Source organism: Taurulus bubalis (assembly GCF_910589615.1).
Source record: "Taurulus bubalis genome assembly, chromosome: 9".
Classification (NCBI taxonomy): Eukaryota; Metazoa; Chordata; class Actinopteri; order Perciformes; family Cottidae; genus Taurulus; species Taurulus bubalis.
The window spans coordinates 7,236,098-7,255,482 of record NC_136597.1 but is presented as its reverse complement, the minus strand read 5'-3'; the positions used below and the strand labels follow the sequence as shown (position 1 = coordinate 7,255,482).

General features: G+C 39.4%; 2 protein-coding genes across 2 annotated transcripts; one reads left to right on the top strand and one right to left on the bottom strand.

Annotated features, from left to right (window-relative positions):
• The first annotated feature begins 1,229 nt into the window (after positions 1-1,229).
• Positions 1,230-5,047, top strand: tigara (TP53 induced glycolysis regulatory phosphatase a). Its single transcript, XM_079223788.1, has 6 exons — positions 1,230-1,347; positions 2,026-2,063; positions 2,143-2,264; positions 2,572-2,649; positions 2,777-2,887; positions 3,925-5,047. The coding sequence occupies exons 1-6, from the start codon at positions 1,310-1,312 to the stop codon at positions 4,312-4,314; spliced, it is 777 nt and encodes a 258-aa protein (XP_079079914.1). The 5' UTR covers positions 1,230-1,309; the 3' UTR covers positions 4,315-5,047.
• A 1,278-nt stretch (positions 5,048-6,325) lies between these two features.
• Positions 6,326-7,598, bottom strand: LOC306741798 (fibroblast growth factor 23-like; the record flags this gene model as incomplete). Its single annotated transcript, XM_079224116.1, has 3 exons — positions 6,326-6,754; positions 6,857-6,960; positions 7,451-7,598. The coding sequence occupies 3 exons, from the start codon at positions 7,596-7,598 to the stop codon at positions 6,326-6,328; spliced, it is 681 nt and encodes a 226-aa protein (XP_079080242.1).
• Positions 7,599-19,385: the final 11,787 nt, after the last annotated feature.

Sequence of the window (19,385 nt, the reverse complement as noted above, 5' to 3'; positions counted from 1 at the left end):
AAAATAAGTGCCACATGGGTTGTGCCACATTGTGCTCAGAAACATCCTGCACCAAGGAGATGCGGTGGATGCAGAAAGTGTCTTTTAGTGGGATTGAGTTTTTCTAGTGCCTCTTTCCTGAGTGCCCAACACATTTGGTCAACAAGGATAATGTTGCATACAAAAGATGTAAATAAATAAATAAAATAGACCAGGGAATGATTTGTGTTTGTATTGGTGTTATAAGTATATTCATACTTAAACGTTTATTTTGCTAGGGGAAATTACTACTTTTTTTTATGACCAGAAAATGTATTTACTTGATGCAAAGCTTTCAATAAGTGGTCCCTGAATTAATATTATTTCTAAGTGTCTATTGACTGCAGTCATGCACTTTACATTAATCACATTTAGCACATTTCTTAATGTCGACCAGTAACCACCTGCTACAGTTACAGATCATATATTGATGGATACCGTAGCCAACACATTACATCTCAGTCAATATCCTACAACAATAATATCCTATTATTTTCTATTTATAGTTACTATTGTTTGTATTACAGACTCATGTAAACTAGATCCTTTTACGGTGTATGGTACCAAAAGGTTTGCAATGCAATCAACCAAAAAATACAAAGAAGGATATGAAGCCTGCACTGCACATTGCATAATGTTTATGAATTAATGAATGGACACAGCTGAAGACTCTTCCATAGTTCCCACAGAGAGAGTAAAGACAAATCCACCTGCAACTGTCAAAAAAAAGTCATCAGAATTTTGAGTTGCATTTATTTCAAGATAAACCATGTTGCACACATTCAAACCAACTTTGGTGTATGAATGCAAAATTGTATATTCACACTGATAAAACTTTCATTGTATTTGAATTGATTTTGTTGTTTGTCCATTAATAATTTTATTACAATCAAGCAAATACAAAAGTGTGTTTTTAGAAAACACTGAATGACCCATTCCTGTGACAATGAGGTCTCAAATCTGCCTACAAATATATAGGAATAATAGTCAGAGTGCATGGCAAATTGTATCACCTTAAAAAAGAGAGAATTGTAAACATATAATATATAAATAGTTGTAATAGTTGTCAAGAAGATGGACACGCACTCGCCACTTGTTTCCAACTATGTTCTTCTTATTATTATTATCTACTATTGAGTCGTGGGTGGGACTTTGTTCTCATGGTTTTTAGTTTGAGTTTTACGTAAATGACGCGGTGGTCGCGGTGGTCCAGGGTTAACGCGCGAGACACCACGCTGCTGGAGCCGTCTTCAACTCACACAGTCGATGAGATACTTTCAGTCTCTGAAGCATGAAAGCGCTGAGGTTTGGGCTCAGCCTCATTCGACAGTAAGTGCAGTTGACATTCATATTCGGTGTTTATGATAAATGTCACATGTTTGGCTCAGGGCTGCTTGTTGCTCCTATTAATAGACCGCTTCAGTCTGTAGTCTCTTCTTCGACCTTTTAACGCCGAGTTATATAGTGGTCTGGAACTGAGACACGTTTCACCAAATATCTTTTGCAGTATAAACGCTAAAGCTTCCTAACAAGGATACCGGAAATAAAAAAGTCTTCTTCTTCTTTTCAAATAGCGTGAGCTATGAGTTGCGCCTGTAATTATGAAGATAATAGCTGAATAACGTTTCATCTGAACTCTTTACCCCTCCCACATCACCTGCAGCGGCTTTACTCTTTCCGTTCTTACCTTTCACAATAAAAGCCCTAGATGCATCACCAGAGGGAATCTAAATTACTTTAGAGCATGTCTCTAAGAATCAAAGATTAAATCTTTTTAAAAAAAAAACACATTTAAGGGCCCATGCCAGAAACTTGAGCCTGGATTAAAATGAGCCATGTTTGATCACCTGCCCCTCATAAAGGTGCTTAAGCAAAACATTAAGCAGGGGAAACATATTCATGTGTACATATGGTAAAAAAATAAAATAATAAGCATGACATTTATGGCAGTTGAACAGTAGCTTTATGAGCTTCTTTAACTAATTTGTTCATGTTTATTTTCTGCAGTGGGGAAACACAGTTCAATAAAGAAGGCCTGCTACAAGGTATTGTATGATTGAAGATATACTATTGTGTGCTTTCTCTGTGTCTTACTCTCATCTTTTCGTGTGTTCCTTCTCACAGGCCAGGCTATAAATTCACCCTTGTCTGAGATCGGGCTGCAGCAGGCTGAGGCGGCAGGCTGTTATCTTAAAGATGTTGAGTTCAGCAACGTGTTTGTCAGCGATATGCTGCGGGCCCAGCAGGTACGACGCTTTGCTTTTACATTAGGAGATAGCTATGAATCTTAATTTGAAAAATGAATCAATGCACTGCAGGATGTATTTATTTTACTGTTCGATTAGCTGTAATAAAAGTACTTGTCTACACTACTACACTACTATACTGCATTAGAAAACACTTTTATGGTTTTATCTTCACCTCATCTCGATGTCATGCCTTCAAGTCAAGTTCACATCTGGGAAAGATAATAGAGAGATAACGAAAATAGGTCACAGTACGTTAGTATGTGATGATGATGATGATGATGATGATGTCTATTATTTCTTCCAGACTGCTGAAACAATAATGAAGCACAACCGTAGTTGTTCTGGTCTACAAATGGTGTGTGACCCTTTACTTAAAGAGAAAGTGAGTGGCATTTAGTGGGATTTTACAACAAAACGTGCTTTTTTGTAACAGAAGCATTTTCCTAAGATATGTTTACTTGTTTATTAATAAACCTGATTCATCCAGTCAATCGTGTGTTATTTTGCAGAGCTTTGGGATAGCAGAGGGGCGGCGGGTGCAGGAAGTGAGAGAGATGGCGAAGGCAGCCGGTCAGACGTTTCCAGACTTCACCCCTCCAAAGGGAGAGACTCAGGAGCAGGTGAGGCTGTGGCTGTTGAAGAAGGGTTCAGTGTCTGTTCCTCTGTTATTTCACCATTTATACAGGTATTATCTATGTATCGCTCTCTGTCAGTTGGAAAATAAAAAGGTATTCAGTGTGTATTGACTCATCACACATCAGATAACGTTTGTGTCCTGATACTAAATGATGTCCCTTCCAGTAAGAGTTTACTGTCTTTCAGTTCATTACTGGCATGCAACATTGAATCAAATGGAAAACTGAAATTAAACAGAAAACTGATTTAATGTGGTTTGTTTTACACATAAGACCACGGACGAATAGGTTTGATTTCATTTTCCAATGTGATTTTTTCATTGCTTGTAATATATACGTTTATATTATGTATGTATATATGTATATACAGTTGTGTGTGTATATTGCATCTGGGCATTCAAGTTGGATCCATAGCCGCAGTTAAATATGGATAACAATCTGCTACTATATATATATGCTATGGATCCAACCTGAATGCCCTGATGCAATATACACACACAACCACTAGATGGCAGAAAATACTCATCTCCTCAGTCAAATCACTTGTGTGGATGTAACCTGTGGTGTCAAGGCCTCTTTTCATCCACATGATTGTATGTCTATTGTTTCTGCCAGGTCACCTGTGTGTGTGAGTCAGGAGGATCAAAGTTCATGCCCTTCCACTGTCAAACAACTGCAGAGTGTTCGTCACTGCTCCTGATTAAAAAGTCACCACATAGCTTTGTGTCATAGAGGCTGTGTGTGAGGGGGCGTCGGAACGAGGGATGTTCTATTTAAAAAAATACCTCATGCAGGCTTCATCCATTAGATTAGGCTTGGACGTTAACTGTGCTCCATCCCAGTACGAAACCAGCGCGTCATGATGATGATGCGGATTTGAAACTGAAAAGCTGGCTCGTGTGTTGTTGACAGGAAAGGTTGTACCTATGTTGTGTTAGGGGGTTACAGGAAGTCACATTGCCATGACACGTGATGTTTGTGAAGACATGGCACAGCTCATGACTGATTTTTGCTCCGTTCAGGTTAAAGAGCGGGTCAAAGAATTTCTGGAGAAAATTCTCCAGCAAATTGCAGCCGAACACTGGCATGACAGAGGGGCGGATGAGGCTTCCCTTTCTGCTGCATCAGAAGCGTCTCCCGTGGAGGGAAAGGCAGACGACGGGGTCAGGGGTGTCCCGGTCCACGCTTTGGTCGTCACCCACGGGGCCTACATGTGCGTGGCTGTGCGTTTCTTTGTGGAAGAGTTGCATTGCTCCTTGCCTCCGGGTTCTGACGAAGCACACATGTTCGCTTTGAGCCCCAACACGGGGCTGTGTCGGTTTTTACTTACCGTGAGAAAAGAGGACGACAGGTTCAAACTGTCAGGGATCCGCTGTGTGTTCGTCCACAGGGGCGACCATGTTAAAAAGTAGGAGCGACTAAGTGAACAGAGGCTTTTTAAGAAAGGTAAGAGACAACTGAGCGACAGTGGAGGAGGAAAGTCAGGGGTCAACACTGAAAGTTAGAAAATGTAATAAAAAAAAAAATCTAAGATCAACTATTCAGGTGCTGTTGATTGTTAGTATAGTCTACCGGGGGCAGTATCGTAAAACCACATCATGTAGTACCAATATTTGATACTGTGGTCTAAAACTAGATATAATATATATAAAACATATAAAATGCTGTTTCACCTTTATTTCAAGTCATAGACGCTTGTGTTGCAGGGACATGTCATCACTTGTCTGGCTGTTCATTACTGTAAATGTGGGCAGCTTTGTACTCTAATGAGTCCATGTTTCTAAATGTATCCTCCGGAAGTCCATAGACACAGAGCAGAACTGTTACAGCGTTGACTTTTGGGAAATCAGTGACTTTTTCATTGTTGGGAATTAACACTTGGGTCAACAAGGGCAAATGCATGCAAGAAACAGCGCATGCCTGCTGTGTGTTGTAGCGTGTGTTTTCTCTACTTTCCATTCCACTCTCAGCTGTTGTCTCTGTGATCCTGTCATTGAAAACATTAGGACTGCTGTCAGACTTGAGCAGGTTAGTATGTTTCTTAAATAAGAAAATGTATCGTTACATGTTTCTGTATCGTAGTACGGTATCTGTGGAAACATGCCAAAAATGATAAAAGACCTTTTCCAAATAAAACTGCTTAAAAAGAACGAAACACATTCGGTCTACGCTGGTTCTCATTTGTTCATCTTTGATTTTACATTTTGATTTATAAACATATCGTAGTCTATAACATTTCCATTGAAGTAAGCATGCTTCATTTGCATCATTGTCAACATGTATCTGATATGCATGACTTCTTTTGGACATTATTTGTCCAGGTCTAATATTTGCCAGTTACATAACCAATTGGTTATTTGCATAATAACCAAGTGATTTGTTTGGCCTTTCCCTGGGAAGCAATTGGTTGGTGGGCAAAAGAGGGTGCTTACTGCCATCCCATAACCAACAACAGAAATGTTGACAGACAACTTTGGTGAGGCACTTACTGGTGTTTTGTTGTAATGGACCCCAATGCATAGTAAATAACACAATAGCCACATTCATTCCCAGTTCCAGTTTTTCCTTCAATATGCAGGAATTTGCTCAGTAATAAATTCATTTTATTAGTTTATTTGTTGATCCTGGACGCCACGACTGAAGACAGTCTTGTGTAGACAAATCAGACAGACAATCCGCATCAGAGCAGTTACCATTTATTTTTTACACATAAGAAATGACACAACATGAAATGTATAAATAATAAAACAGTTTAGGCTAAGTAGGAAGTAATTTAACACATTTCAATAAATAAATACCTTTTCATTGCTGTGACTATTGGTGTCCGGCACCTGACATTTAATTGAATTTGATTCTGTTCACGACTGTATTATCATAGGAAATGGTCTATTATTGTTTAGTTTGTAAACTCCTTGTATGAAGCTTTACTGTACCAACAAATGTGTGTAAAAATATTCATAATTACTTACAGATTACACATTTTGACATATGCAAAACAAACATTGCCACATCTGACCTATGGTTTAGAATGTAACTGATGGCAGAGGTCAGCGGGACGCTGCTGTATACGTTGCCAAACTTATCCTTCATCTGCTATTCAAACACAAGATATGTGCAAGCTGCTGTGATGTAACATGGTACATTATCAAGCATAATAGTACCATAAAACAAATTCTGAAGATTCAACTATTTTATAAAATGCTATGTCTTTTTTTTCAGAATTTGTCAAATATATAATGCTTTCCTGTTTTAAGACACCACCCCCGGTGTCCAGTTTGACTCTCGCAGCCCTTCATTCTGATACCGCAGCCCAGCAGAGCATCTACTCCCACTATCCATGCAGTCAAACATAAAGTGACTTTTCAGAACAAACAAAAAGACTTGCGGCTTGACTTCTCACCTATTAAACCCAAGTTCAGTATCTTAGTCTTGTTCTGCTCGGTCTGCAATATTAGTCTTGACAGGGCTGACCGGCCCGTTGGGCTGTAAGACCCGCAGGGGGTCATCGCAGGACGTGATGGTCTCTTTGGACACGGCACCGGCCCGGTCCTGATCGGGCTGCCGGTGATCTGCATCCGTGTGATCCTTGGCAGAAGGAGAGGGATGTGACTGTGATCTTAATGGATCAGAGGGGTTCACCTCCTCGCTCCTCCTCTGTCTCTTCACCAAGGGACCCAGGAACCTTCCCATCAGGGCGGAGGAGGGTTCAGGAGGATCCTGGTGAGCAACTCGCAGCTCAGCTCCCCTCAGTTTGAGCAGCCGGCCCCCACTTATAAAGTAAAACACGTCACGGGGGTTCGCCACATCTAACCCAATGCGCTGGAAGAGACAATCGTCTGTGTCCTTTTGCCTCTGTTGGGTAGAGAAAAAGCAGACAAATACTAAATGTTACTGTTTTCCCTGCAGTCATTTCCTGACTTCACTTAAATAAGTGTATCTAAAAAAAATACTCACAGAGTGGTACAGCTCTCCCTTTGAGTCCATACAGAGGAACCGTTTTCTTCTCAAATCAAATATTGACACAAAGTTGCTTGTAGTGGTTCTTACTGGCAAAATAACTGTCAGAAAACAGGTTTAAACATCCCATTAGTTATAAATGACAAAAATAAATTATTATATACATTGTTAAGAATATGTGGAACATTTCTGGCTGCCAGAAGTTGTTTTTCTTTTTTTTAACGTTGCGTTGTACATTACATAATATGTAATGTAGATGTACAACGCATATTTTTGATACTGGATTAACATACAAATATATTATGTACGTTAATCCAGTATCTATTTATTTCCAAACCTTTATCATGAATAACTTTTTTTTTTAGACGTATGTATATATAAATAAAGCAGGCACTCTGAGAAATGAAATTAAGTAAGATAGACAAATAGTGCATTTAGTGTTCAAAAGGCATTTACTTTCTAGAATTAACGAAATGATCTCTAACTAAACTAATTGTGTGTTTTATGGATGTGTAGGCGACTTACCCAAAAGGTTTCTGTGAATGTTTTTTCTCATTGATCCACTCAGCTCCAAGTAGAAACGACTGGTACCAACTGATGTATCCGCATGTGTTCCCGCCTTGAAGCTGCTCTGCTGCCGTGGTAAGAGGGGCTCTGGGCCCCGGGGCCTCGATGTACAGTCCACCGGTACAGACACATGTACGGCAATCAGGATGAGTGAGAAGAAAGCCGGTGGCATGATCGATGGGGATGCCGTGCGCTCTTCACTCTTAACAGCACAAATGTTCAGGTTGAGGAGCAGCTACTGGAGGGGGAGAAAGTCCAACAGGTCTATTTAAACAGAGGGTCAATGAACTGGCTAACTCATTTACCGAAATGACCCAAAGCCTACCTTTTCCGCAGTTAAGAGTTGTCTCGAATTCCTGTAGGCTCAAGCTCGTAGAATGGTTTTGTATGTGTCAGAGAACATTAGTCTAGCACTCTAGATGGAAACATCTCTGTGGGAATATTCAGCCATTGGTGGAAGTATTTCATCTATTCTTTATTTAAACCTTTAAAAAAAAATCCAACATAAAGATTGTAACTGCAGAGGCAGAGGAGAGAGAATGAAGATGTGAAAGGATGATGGAGACGGTGATTCAGCCTAACTTGTGTCTCTGACCAAGAAATAGAAGGTAAGAATTACACGCTTCCCAAACTCATATCTCCTTATTGTTTGACTTCAAGTTTGTTAATTTCAGACTTTGAACATTATCACCAATACCTCAATAGAAGTTGCAATTGGTATGACTATTATTAAGGCAAATTGTGAACTGTTTAAGTATTGTTCAACTTTATTCTTGAACTAGTGACCAATAATATCAACTTCATCTCAAGATGTTATGACCTTTTCCAGTCATATTATGAAAAAAAAGTCTCTTCAAAATATGGACTTTTAAGATTTTATGACATTTTCCCTTATAAATTCAACCGTATCTTGAAATATCGTTTTGTTTTCATAATATTGCAACTTTATCTCCAAATGTATAAACTTTACAAATTTTTGTAAACAGTGACCCTAACCCAACATAACAACGAAAAGAAAATCTGAACCAAGAGTTGCATTTTTGCTGAGAGAGAGACAGTTCAAGTAAACAGTGTCAGGGATTTCAGACTTTCAGTCTGACTCATAATTTTGCATCCACTGATTTTAGCTAAAAGAGAGGTGTACTTTCAATAAAATAATTCTCTGATCAACTTCTTGCCCCTGACATACATTATGTGGGGAATACAAGTGAAACATCTCAAACACTGCTCAGTAATTCAGGTTCCTGCTGTAAAATATCTCACGTTCCCTGCAGCTGCCCGGCTGTGGAGCCAGTCTGCTCCCCTCCCTCAGCGAGGTACGGACCCTCCTGGTTGTCTGGGTAAGCCAGTGATTACAATTATCATCATTTTAATGTAATTTTGTTTTTTTAATGAACTACAATATGACAAATAAAATATGACTTTTACTTCATAATAAACGTGTAAACAGTGAAACCTGCCTGTACCTTCTCAGCTTCTCTTCATGAACAACACATCTCACGCTTCATGTAGGAATGTTTGGTTCTAAAAGCACAAATGACAAATATAACAACAAAATACATGATGTATACAACTAGGTTGCAAATTAACCATGAACATCAAATATCAGAGAAAATAAACAGTATTATTAGTATATTAAAAAAAATGTATTAAGTGTATTCATATTTTGTATTACTAATCTGAATCTGCAAAGTAACTAGTAACTGATGTTGTCAAATAAATAAAAAGTACAATATTTCCCTCTGAAATGTAGTGGAGTAGACTAAAGTAGCATAAAATGGAAAGCAACTTAAAATTGTACTAAATACGGTTCTCCAGTAAGCATACTGTATGTTACGTTACATCACTGTAGCCTGAAATCAATACTTTATTAAAGGCCGTTGTAATACAGTATGTACAGCATGCAACTCCCTCAGTCCTTACACTCTTTTCTGAACATCAACGAGTAGAGCTGGTAGAATATCATGGCACCTTCCAGGATGATGAGTATGTTCAATATTGGTAAAGGCTTGTTGAAGAAGAAGTAAGGCGAGGGAGAGAGACAGGATGCAATCAGACAAAGTAGCTGCCTTTTTATAATACTTCATATATTTTATAAAACAGGCAGTACAGGAGATCTGTGGTCTCTAGTGGACGGAAGCGCATTGCATTCACTGGATAAAAAAAAAATAGACCCCTTTTCTCGTAATTACGACATCCTGATCTCGTAATGACGAGATCTTTTCTCGTCATTACGAGATCTTTTCTCGTCATTACGAGATCGTAATCAGGTCAGGATCTCGTGATTACGAGATCAGGATGTCGTAATTACGAGATCCTGACCTGATTACGAAATGTGCCATACTGGCCACTGTATGCATGTATGTGTACAGGCGTCTGTATGCATGTATGTGTACAGGCGTCTGTATGCATGTATGTGTACAGGCGTCTGTATGCATGTATGTGTACAGGCGTCTGTATGCATGTATGTGTACAGGCGTCTGTATGCATGTATGTGTACAGGCGTCTGTATGCATGTATGTGTACAGGCGTCTTCTTAGACGGTTCCGTTGCCTTAGCTACTCCTTGGGGATCTTGGATGTTTAACAGGTGCCGCACAGTTCTTTGAGTCACTGTAGCATCCCCGGCAGAATTATAGTCTGGAGTCTTTAAGTGATGGTTCGTAAAGGTTTATTGAAGTCACCGTAAGAACTATGAAGAAAAACGGAAATAGCAGTTGGTTAACTTAAGCTCTAACACAGACAAAAAACGTAACAATCTAAAACAATATTTTCTCAAAAAATGAACTTGAACAGGTGCAAACCTTGTGCCCATATCAGCCAGGTGCTAAACTAATACATCCGTAACCTTTTTATCACTGTTTTCCGTTGTTATGGCAACATTTCCTTTCTGCCCGTTTCTTAATAACTTCCGTTTTTGTACCTTCAAAATAAGAGCGCAACCGGAAATGCACCGACTGCAGTAACAAAACGGACTAAAATAAAGGACAAAAAAAAGTAACAAACTATTACAATACTTTAAACTCTCAGAGGTCCGTTACAGTCACTACCAAACCAGATTGGATGCATTTCAAATGCATGAATTTGTATCCATGAAGCATCCCGTGTTGGTTCAACTGCTCCTGCAGAAACAGAGCGACATCCAGCACGTCAGACTGGGCTTTCCGCCTGAACAATCCTAACGCCTTGAGATGCCTGCGCAGTGTTGACATACTCAATTTTATAAAATTTTTTAGAAACATCAGTATTTCCCAGCGTCTCAAACCGAGAAGGTAATAATAGCAGATTAACTGCGATAGCGCCATCATTGCCACTGAGCGAGGATTTACAGACGTTTCCTTTTTCTTTATCGTTTCTCGTAATTACGAGATCAGGACGTCGTAATTACGAGAAAAGGGGTCTATTTTTTTATCCAGTGAATGCAATGCGCTTCCGTACTAGTGTCTACAGGGCCTGTTCATTTCGAAATACTCACACAGAAGCAATAATGGGACACGTCTGCCGGAACAGCAACATTGTATTGACCCATGGCCTTGTAGACGGTCTCACTGTGTTTGACCAGGACTCCTGTGGCCACATGTACTCGTCTGTCCATCTGGGCAAAGAGAGACAGCAGAATGTAACTAGGATTTGAATCAAACTCGTCAAAATGGACCTAGAGCCAAGTGATACACCAGGGCCCTATTTCTCGTAGCTAGCTAAACAAAGTCAAGCAAATGTCTTAATTCCATCTTAAATTAGCGAGATGATTGACATCAGGCTATCTGGGTTTCTTCACGGCTGATCCGCGCTGAAACGTCTCGTTAATTCTAGCCAGACGTCAGTCATCCTTTATAAATGCGCGCGTCCGCTCCTCTTCAGAAGGGATAATAGTCGAGCACTGACACCACGATGTTCTAACAGTACAATGGAAAATAAACTCAGAGGAACCTCTTTTTATCTCTCTCTCTACTGAGAAGCAGGAGGTGATCATGAAGGCATATGAGGAAGTCAATACCGTAGTCATTCACAGCAAACGCGTTGCGAATATTCCAACGTTTTTGCAACGTTGTTGCCGTGAACGCAACTTTAACTCCGCCCCCGCTGCGAGACATAAGCGTCGCAAATATATCAGACAAGTTAAATGCGTCAGTGTTGGGAAAATGTATCGGCTAATTTGAAGTGCTTCATCACCCAAATCAATCAGATTATATTTACTTATTTATTTTGAATGTGTATGGGCGGATCAGTATGTATGTATTATTCATAATCAGAAATTCAATCAATTGAAGCAGTGAAAATAAATTATGTGTGATTCTCTGTATTCTCATCACGATCACCTTAATCATGTTCTACAATAATGATATGTATGGTGTACTAATTACACTGTCATATAATTATGAGTGCTTTCAACACATCCATACGTTTCTTAAGAGCTAAATAAACTAAAGAACAGCGGCATGCAGCGGCTGATAGTTTGTGTCTGAGACGGCGATCAGCTGCGCCTGTGGTGATCAATGTCCGCGGCTCGAGAAGCTCTCGTCAATAAATTATTTCTTGCCGGCAAAATCTATATCGCCGCGTACAGGAAGTCATGATGATGTAAAGGATGGATCCTGGAGATCTGAAAGAACTCGCTCCCTATAAAACTAATATAACTAATATCGCTCCTTCATCAATGAGGAAGGGACCTGCCTTTTGTGTCCGTGGGAGTGTCCAGTTTATCCAGTGAATTTCAGTAAACCTGCCCGGGAGCAGGTTTAAATTTTTGGATGTGTTGCTATGGTGATTAATTTAAGCTTGCTTCGAGAAACCGAGAACGCCTGACCTACGTCATCTTATCCTGACAATTAGCCCGCTAACTCAGTAAGCCAGGTACGAGGAACAGGGCCCAGGAGTGGTACATATGTGCTAAAGAACGTTTACATTCAGCAGCGTGTTTCACCTGCATGAACTCATTATATTGGGACTATTGGTGCTCTACCACCAATTTAACCCGAGATTGTCAGACTGTGCATTTAAAGTGACCATTGCTGCAGAAATTTACTATTCTTATATTCTTGTATATCAACAGAAAACTAGAGGACAGAACATTTGAGGAAAGGGCCTAAATCATTCATTTATTGATTATCTTTGTTAAATTCTATATTCACAAGTAAGTTTACAAGCCATAGACCTATTTTTGTTTGTTTTTTTACAAATAGTTTGAAATGTATATAAAAACTCTGAAAGGCTGTTCTTAAAAAAGGCCATGAGAACATGTATGCGTTGCCTATGATATGTTTGTAGTTACACAATCTGAATTTGTGCCAGTGTCCTCTTTTTTATTTATATTTTAGTCTGTCTTGTTTTCTCTCTCTCTCTCTCTCTGCGGTTGACCCCCTAGCCTGTTGGTTTCACTGTATTTCAATGTATTTTTGCCATTATTAACAATTTGTGCATGTGCAATTATAACAAAATAAAAATAAACTGAGCAACCGGTTATCCGGCTTAGGGAAGAATAGTTTATTAATAAAAATAAAAATAAAATAAATAATTAAAATGTTGGGGATATATATATATATATATATATATATATATATATATATATATATATATATATATATATATATATATATATATATATATAGAATATAGCATATGTGTGACAATTTAGATTAATTCAGATGAATTGATCTATATTGCGCTGCTCTTGACCAGAGTCAGACTAGCTTCTATCCTCGTAGTAAACACTGGGCGCTGCTGCTTATTCGGGGATATTATCTTGTTCCATCAATGCTGTCAACACATCCGGGACCGTAGATCTGTCCTTCACAACAAGATATCACGCTTCAACAACTCAAGCTTGGTAATTTCCATTTGAGTGTATACCACCACCTGCTGGATGTTTTGTTATGTCAGTCACTGGCAAAACAGCGGCTGATTCATGATGTTTCTTACATGATCAAAGGGGCATAAAATCTGTAAATTCATGTAAAATGTTGAATAGAATGACGCATCATTAATAGAACATTGGTCTGTCTTTTGGGGGGAAAAGGTTTTTGGTGTCACTCAACGTTTTTTCGGTGTACGGTTAACCTTTAAAAGGTGCCACAATTTCAAATGTGATTAAATTGTGTGCAAAGAGAAAGGAGGTATAGTTCAGAATAAATTAGGATGCTCATTGCTTCCACCAGCAGTACGGAGCATGTAAAAGCCCTTAGTCTTCTTCAGGGGATAAAATACAGCATAATAAAAAGCACCAACTAAATTATTACAAATGATGTAAATACCAGTGAATCTGTGTTCAGTCCTACACGCTGTGAGTCATGCACATTATTTGGGTCATTTGTTGTTAAAAATGAAGGATAGAGCACCACTGACAATATTAAAGGGATTTTTTTAAGTGAAAAAAATGTTCGGGTCGATGGGGGGACCTTGTACATCAAGTTCAGTGAGCGTCACCATGGCATCCTGGGTCCAGTTCCTCGTCTTCCTCTTCCGGATTTGCCAGATGTTTGGCATCTGCAAAGACATTCATTCTGGCACAGTCAGAAATTAAATTCAAAATGAGTTTCAAATGTCTTATTAAGGTTGATAAATTCTATAAATTGCCAGATACCATGTATAGACATGCATATTTACATAGACATATATTTATATATATTTACCTTCAACCATTGCCGATTTACAATTTCTAGATCCATATTTTCTTTTCTTGATCCTCCTAAGGAAAAAACTCCAACACAGACACATTACCTACCTTTCTTTTCTCCTTCTTGCTATCTTCCTTTTCTTTTCTGCTTCTTTCTTCCATTTTCTGCTTCTCTCTTTTCTTTTCTCCACCCTTGCTTCTCTTCCTACTCTCTGTCTCTGTTCTCTCTCTTTTCAGGCAGGAACATAAACCACACAAGAGAGAAATTGAAGAGAGAAAAATATTACATTCTGGTGAACTGTATATAGATAACCTAGCACTGTATTGGAGGATTATCCCTAAACAATATTATTAATCATAAAAGCCACTGCTGACTTTCAACAAATGTAAAGACAGTCTCTCTCTCACTCAAACACACACAACAACATTGTTTGCATAATTTATTTGTTAGATTATTGTGCATGAATATGGAGTTGGGGTTCTGGCACAGAAAATCTTGTCATATAAAAGACCAAAATCAGAAAATTATACCTTTACAACTTGAGTATAAATTACTGATGCACCTCCTATTGACTATTTTATTCTGTTATCGTGCTTATTAATTAAATGTACACTTCCACCACCTCTATCTTCCTTTAACCAGTGTATATTTCCAAAAGCTTTGTAAAAATAAATAAAACAAACACCATAAAAGTATGGTGTTTGTTTTATTTATTTTGTATCTCATTAGAGAATAGTTTGAACATGTTTGACCCTTGACCTTAAGTCACGATTGCTTCCTTCAGTAAGTTTTGATCAACTATACACTTTCTGCTGTTTGGAATAACTTAAAGTTTTGAGGTAGTCCTCAGGAGGGCAGTGACAATATTGCTTTTCGATGAGGAGAATAAACAGTAACGGCAGCATAGATTATCACTTTTTCTATCCCGGTTTGTTATTTTTGAGTCGTGTCTTGAAACTTTCCTGGAAGGAACTATGTATCTGAGTACTAATAATAGGTGAAATAGAGACGAAGGTCTGAGTTATTTTTAGTTTGCTGTGTTGAGTTGCAAAAACAGTTGTTAACTTTAAGAGAAACTTCCTTGAAAGAACTGCTCCGTTAAAACCCAAGTAAATATTAATCAACCATCAACCATATTGGAAACTGTATTCATCTTGTTGTCGACTTATGCCTCCTCGTAGACAATTTGGACATGTGTATACATTCAGCTGACTAAAATACTTTATGTTATGTTAATTTAGCATTTCATTCAAATCAATATATTAGAAGTTTACCAATTAAACACATACGTGTGTCCTGGAAACATACATGAAACTCCAGGAAATGATGCCATTAAATAAAGTGCACTAATTTCTTTTTCAGTTTCATACATTTGCTTTCACATCCCTCTAAATGTGGCCCTTCACCGGAAGAGGGAGCCACATACTGACTCATGGTAATTCATTGAACAGGCCTTTTGGCTTGAGGTCACGGGCATCCACAGCTTCTTCCCCCAAAGCCTCGAGAAGCACAAAGCAAACACGCAACTTTAACGCACTGAATCACAACAGCTTTTACAAAACGTCTTTTATTATCATCTCAGGAATACAGTTGACTGCTGTGCACAGCACATACGTACAAAAATAAAAGGAAAACCATTTGTAATATAGTATTTTACTTACTCATCATCATATTTTTTTCAGAAACAAATGATTGGAGAAGTCTGTTGTCTCAAACTAATTTACAATCATTTCAATAATCGGAACTAAGGCAGAAGGTGAGGTATATGTTAAAAAAGAGGAGCAGGACTCAGAGGAAGCACTCTCCCCTCAGTGCAGGAATAGAAAACTGAGAGAGAAACACAAAGGCTGCCAGCACACAGGGACACACACACACACACACATATACACACTCACACACACATTAGTCTGATCCCAGATCCTAACACAGACCTCCAGTTCCCTGTGAACCAACACATTTTAAAACCAGCTGAACAGGTATGAGAAGCACAATGGCAAAATCCAGACACTGGATCTTTAAATCAAAAGGTGGAACACATACCTAGTTTATTCTCTATATGCATAATGCAGACTTATGGAAGTAAGTGTTCATGTTGAAAGATGGTATACCAGTAACACACCTTCTCTCAGCGTGTTCTATCTCGTACAACCTCTCAAAACAACATCATGGAAAGGTTGCAAGACTTGTAACAGAGTCCTTTTTCTCAAGCTTTGGGAATCTGACACCCAGCTGAGTTGCTTTTGGTGTACACAACTTATCAGGTGTCCTTTACTACTTTAGGAGCCATTGCAACTTTACAATTCCCATTCAACTCATCGCTTGTTGTGCTGACAGTGTCCTTTAAAAACATACCATAATAAATCAGAAATGACATCCAGTAATAATCACAATGTTTTCATCAAAAACAACTGTTTGTGAACTTGCATGTGAGCTTGTTTTCATGAAAGCTTAGCAAGGGGAAATCAGCATCTACCCCTACTCAGTAAATATGACTCCATGAAAATAAAAATGAAAATGCACCTTTTAAAAAATATTTTGACAAATTAGCCGAAATACTTCTCCAGCCAAATCCTCACTGCCACAAAATCAGTCAGAAAAAACATCTAATCATAGTGATGTAATAAATAAAGGCTTATTAGTCACAATGTGTAATAAGATGCTGAAGGAAAAATCCCCCAAACACAATTATCAAAAAGTGTCAATACTCAAAAACATTAAACGTGACATCCTGGGACTCGACAGTTGTTCTCTCGGATCACAGTATTTAACGGACAACTTGTTTCACTCAAGTGTCCCTTTCCTGGAAGCGTTTGATTCGTTTTAAGTGGCCTTTTGCTACATAACTACCAGCTCAAACCACAGTCAGTGCTTTCTTTTGGCAGACATCCCTCTTGCCTTAATCCTCTCCTGTGAGGAGAGTTCAGTACATCAGACAATGCGCTGTTATTCCTGACTCAAGGTACATCGATCTGATACCATCTCTACTGTCGCTTTGGCAGAAACAGAACATGACAGGAGCGCACTCAGCTGGACACACACACACACACACACACACACACACACACACAGACACACACACAAACCAGATACTGCACATTTGTCTCTGCTAGACGTAAGCTGGAGCGTAAAGGGCACGTAAACCATAGCTCACAGACATGTTGTCAATGCGTTACAGTAATGTTAGAAAGGGCATGAGGTAAAATATGATAACTATATATCTATAATAGCCTTGCTACTTTCCTTTAATTATATGTCACCAAGCTGGCCTGACTGGTGGTTTGCTACGTACAGAATATTGCAGGTCAAGTACCAAAATAGAATAACGGAATCCAAAATCATTGAACTTCTCAATCGCACCAACATTAAATAGACTCTGCTCAGGAGTACGAGAAAGTTGCAGAGTCATTCATATCTTCATTGCACATAACAAGACAACCATTCATGTCTCGAACAGGAAACAACAGGTGCAGAGCTCTGTAAAAAATGACAGAAGTCGTTGAGATGGACCGGACAACACGCCTGCATCCGTAGCACAAAGAGCAGAAAGCCCATATCTTTGACCTTGGTACAAAAATGGCTCAGATGAATGGGACAAGAATCCCAGGGCCCTGTGCTGACCGTCACCAACCGACGAGGGGCCCGCTAGTCTGATGCTCAGGTATTTTACCCCACATTACTCACATCCTCGCCAAGTTAAACAAACAGCCAGTGCCACATGCTGAGGGCCATCGAAGTCATATGTACATCATTGCTATCTTCAACTCTGCGTGCTCTTTGTCCTCCTCACCCCCTTTCTTCTCCGCAATGGAAAACTACGGGATCTGAAAGAGGAGCGCGAGCAGTTGTTGGATTCAAGTATGGTATGCTGCATAAACAAAGCCCGGGGTGGACATCGCTACTATGACCCTTTGGTTCACGGCTTTTTGCGACGTCGCTCGTTCTTTTTTTTTTTTTCTTTCACGAGAAGCCATCCTGTGATTCAGCGGCCAATCTGAATAATGCATAAGTAGCTTAGAAATCTGGGAACAATGAGCGCAATCCACATCATCTAAATGTCAGACGGACTGAGTTACCTGAAGTATTGTTCACATATCCCAGGATCATGAACTCTCAAGCAGTTACAGTTCCCTCTCTACCAAACTAGAGTAGCTACACTATTTCAAATGAATGCAGCAGACCGTCACAATTACAGTGAATTGACCACTCATTGGTAACCACTGTTACCGCACTAGTTTCTTCATAAACGCCGTACTTTAAGTGCCAAATATCATCAAACCTGTGTGAACGTCAAACAGCTCCCATCTTCACTTTTGCTATAAAGTTGACACTTTCAAAACTCATTTTCAAAAGTAAAATCGAACAAAGTCGCAAGGCTACAGACCAGATGCAACAGATTCTGATGATGAAACAGAACTCAATTTGGACTGGAGGGAAATATACAGCCGACAGAAAGGGAGGACATTTCATAGTGTCAGGTCTATGATATTCACAGACGCCCTCTTGACCTCCAACGATGAGCCTTTCAAATTGAGAAGCTCTCAAACGGAGTCCACATATACACTTGAAAGAAAAGCATGCCCACATATTTACTACACAGTCGCGCACTCAGTCTGGCCTGATGATCCGGCTTCAAAATGTGTGAAAGTAGAACCTGGGATTGTCAAAGCTCCCTTGGACATGATAGGGGGCGGATGAGTGCTGACTCTAAATCTAGCTTTCCATATTAACAAGAGGCTCCACTGGGTGCCTGTGCAGCATAGAGTCTCAATTACTTAATTGATCTAATTATGGAAAGAAAATAAAGTGGAGAAACCTCTGGCCCTCTCGGAATTGGGCTAAAGCCTCCCGGTGGTGTCTGAGGGAGTGAAGACGTGCGTCTCGTTCCTATTTCTGACTTGAGCACCATGTTTCTCGCATGCAAGGGCAAGGGGGCCGCAAGTAGGAATCCAAGGCACCGCCACCTAATGACGAAGCAACAAAAAAAACACCGCCATATTTGCAAGTGTCCTGGTTGCCCTGACGGTGACAGAGACAATTGAACATATCGAATGGGAAGCGCTCACATCCTCGATGGATGACAACGAAAAAACATTTTCAGTAAACAGGCATACTTCTCTGTAGAAATTTCATGCACACATTTCTCTTTATCTTCTTCCCCTTTCACTTCTCGGGGGAAATGGTGCTTTGAGGTATTAACGTATCCATTTCATTTTCACAAGGATGAACTGTCATCCACTGACAGGGCAAGGACTCAGCCAATTCCAGCAAGCACCCATATAAACTGAGGGGATACATGACACCTCTCCATCCCCGTCATATCACAAAATGATGAAAAACATAAAAGCA

Excerpts from the sequence above, each read along its gene's own strand:
- tigara (XM_079223788.1), top strand. The coding sequence starts at position 1,310 with ATGAAAGCGCTGAGGTTTGGGCTCAGCCTCATTCGACA. Across the intron at positions 2,064-2,142 it reads TAAAGAAGGCCTGCTACAAG|GCCAGGCTATAAATTCACCC; the intron begins GTATTGTATGAT and ends TCCTTCTCACAG. Across the intron at positions 2,265-2,571 it reads ATATGCTGCGGGCCCAGCAG|ACTGCTGAAACAATAATGAA; the intron begins GTACGACGCTTT and ends TATTTCTTCCAG.